Below are 1666 nucleotides of genomic sequence, written 5' to 3'. Positions count from 1 at the left end.
CCCCCCTCTCTCTCCCTCCCTCTCTCTCTCTCGCTCTCTCTCTCTCTTTCACATACACACACACACACAATCATCTTTGTCTATTCACATTGATTTTGTTCACATTCATCTATTCACATTGGTTTTAGGTAAAGGAATCAAAAGAGAATTTGGATCCATCTCAGAAAAATAGTCTGGAGAACATTGAGCAAAGGTGAAATAACCCCCAAAAATCACCATCCAGAGACAGATCTTTGCACGCCCACAAAGATGAATTGTTTTTGGCACGAAGTGGTTCCAGGTAGCTCCACTTGGATTAACCACACCCAGAATTAGTCTACAAGGAAGAACGACCCTACTTAGAATAGGATATGAGAAGAATCTTGCTCTGATTCAAACAATCGGATTTTAACGTCTCATTTGAAACATGATTAAAAGAAGAAGAGAGATTGGAAATTAATACATTCACACTGTTTTTAGGAATGGACTGATGACAAATAGGACCACAGTAAGGGAATTCATATTGTTGGGGCTGACTGACAACTTTCCCCTTGAAGTTAGCCTTTTTCTCCTCCTGTTCGGAATTTATCTTTTGACTTTAATAGGAAACGCGGTGGTTATTATTATGACACAGGTGAATGTTCAACTCTGTAGCCCAATGTATTTCTTTGTCCGATATTTGGCATGGGGAGATATTGGGTTTGTGAGTATTATAATTCCCAAAGCACTGGTCAACATAGCTACTGGGAGTAAGAGCATCTCTTTAGTTGGTTGCTTCATACAGATATTTCTTTATTTGGTCCTTGGTACCACTCAGTTCCTCCTACTGGCCGCAATGTCTGTTGATCGGTACATAGCCATCTGTAACCCTCTTCACTATCCAACCATCATGAATAACCAAGTTTGCTCATTATTGGTATTTTGTTGCTTGGCAGGTGGGATATCAGTAATTCTAGCTGTATGCATTCCTTTATTTCTGATGCCATTTTGTGGTCCTAACGTCATGAATCACTTCTTTTGTGACAATAGACCTCTAATGAAACTGGCATGTGCTGACACCAGCTTCTTAGAAATGATTCATTTTGTGGTTGCCATATTCTCTGTGCTTGGGACCTTAACTGTCAACCTTGTGTCTTACGTCAAAATCATTTCCACCATTCTGCGCATCCCATCCACTACAGGGAAGAGGAAGACCTTCTCCACTTGTGCTTCCCACATGACCGTAGTTATCCTCACTTACAGCAGCTGCATTTTCATGTACATCAAGCCGAAAGGCACCAGTGGATTAGACTACAACAAAATGGTGGCTCTTTTGAACACTGTTATGGCGCCTCTTCTCGTCCCAATCATATACTGCTTGAGGAACAGACAAGTGCAAGATGCTCTGAAGGCTGAACTGAGACACAGGATTGGTTTTGCAAAAAAATGAGATGATTGGCTACTGATTTGGCTCTAAGTAGATGTTCAGATTTCATGTCTTAGAATGCATTGTTAAGCTATAGCATATGCTGCCTTCAGAAGTAACAATCACCCACAGAGATACTGTTACAAGGGGACTTGAGAATGGATAGAGGATGAGGTAATCAGGGATGGAAACATGTGATTGACATCAAAGGCAGAATCCCTGAAAAATTGGTTGCAATTTTTAAATATGTTTTATTAGTAGGCATTTTGTGCAGATCATAGG

At 40.6% G+C, this 1666-nt stretch overlaps 1 protein-coding gene across 1 annotated transcript; it reads left to right on the top strand.

Moving 5' to 3' along the window:
* Positions 1 to 469: 469 nt before the first annotated feature.
* On the top strand, positions 470 to 1408 carry LOC139324716 (olfactory receptor 6E1-like). The gene has a single exon (XM_070954454.1). It carries the CDS (start codon positions 470 to 472, stop codon positions 1406 to 1408), a length of 939 nt encoding a protein of 312 aa, XP_070810555.1.
* Positions 1409 to 1666: the final 258 nt, after the last annotated feature.

Source organism: Pituophis catenifer, unplaced genomic scaffold (genome assembly GCF_029215685.1).
Source record: "Pituophis catenifer annectens isolate HBS135680 unplaced genomic scaffold, rPitCat1.0.hap2 SCAF_15, whole genome shotgun sequence".
Classification (NCBI taxonomy): domain Eukaryota; kingdom Metazoa; phylum Chordata; class Lepidosauria; order Squamata; family Colubridae; genus Pituophis; species Pituophis catenifer.
Note: the sequence above shows the minus strand (reverse complement) of the source record. Positions and strands in the feature narration are given on the sequence as shown.

Excerpts from the sequence above, each read along its gene's own strand:
- LOC139324716 (XM_070954454.1), top strand. The coding sequence starts at position 470 with ATGACAAATAGGACCACAGTAAGGGAATTCATATTGTTGGGGCTGACT.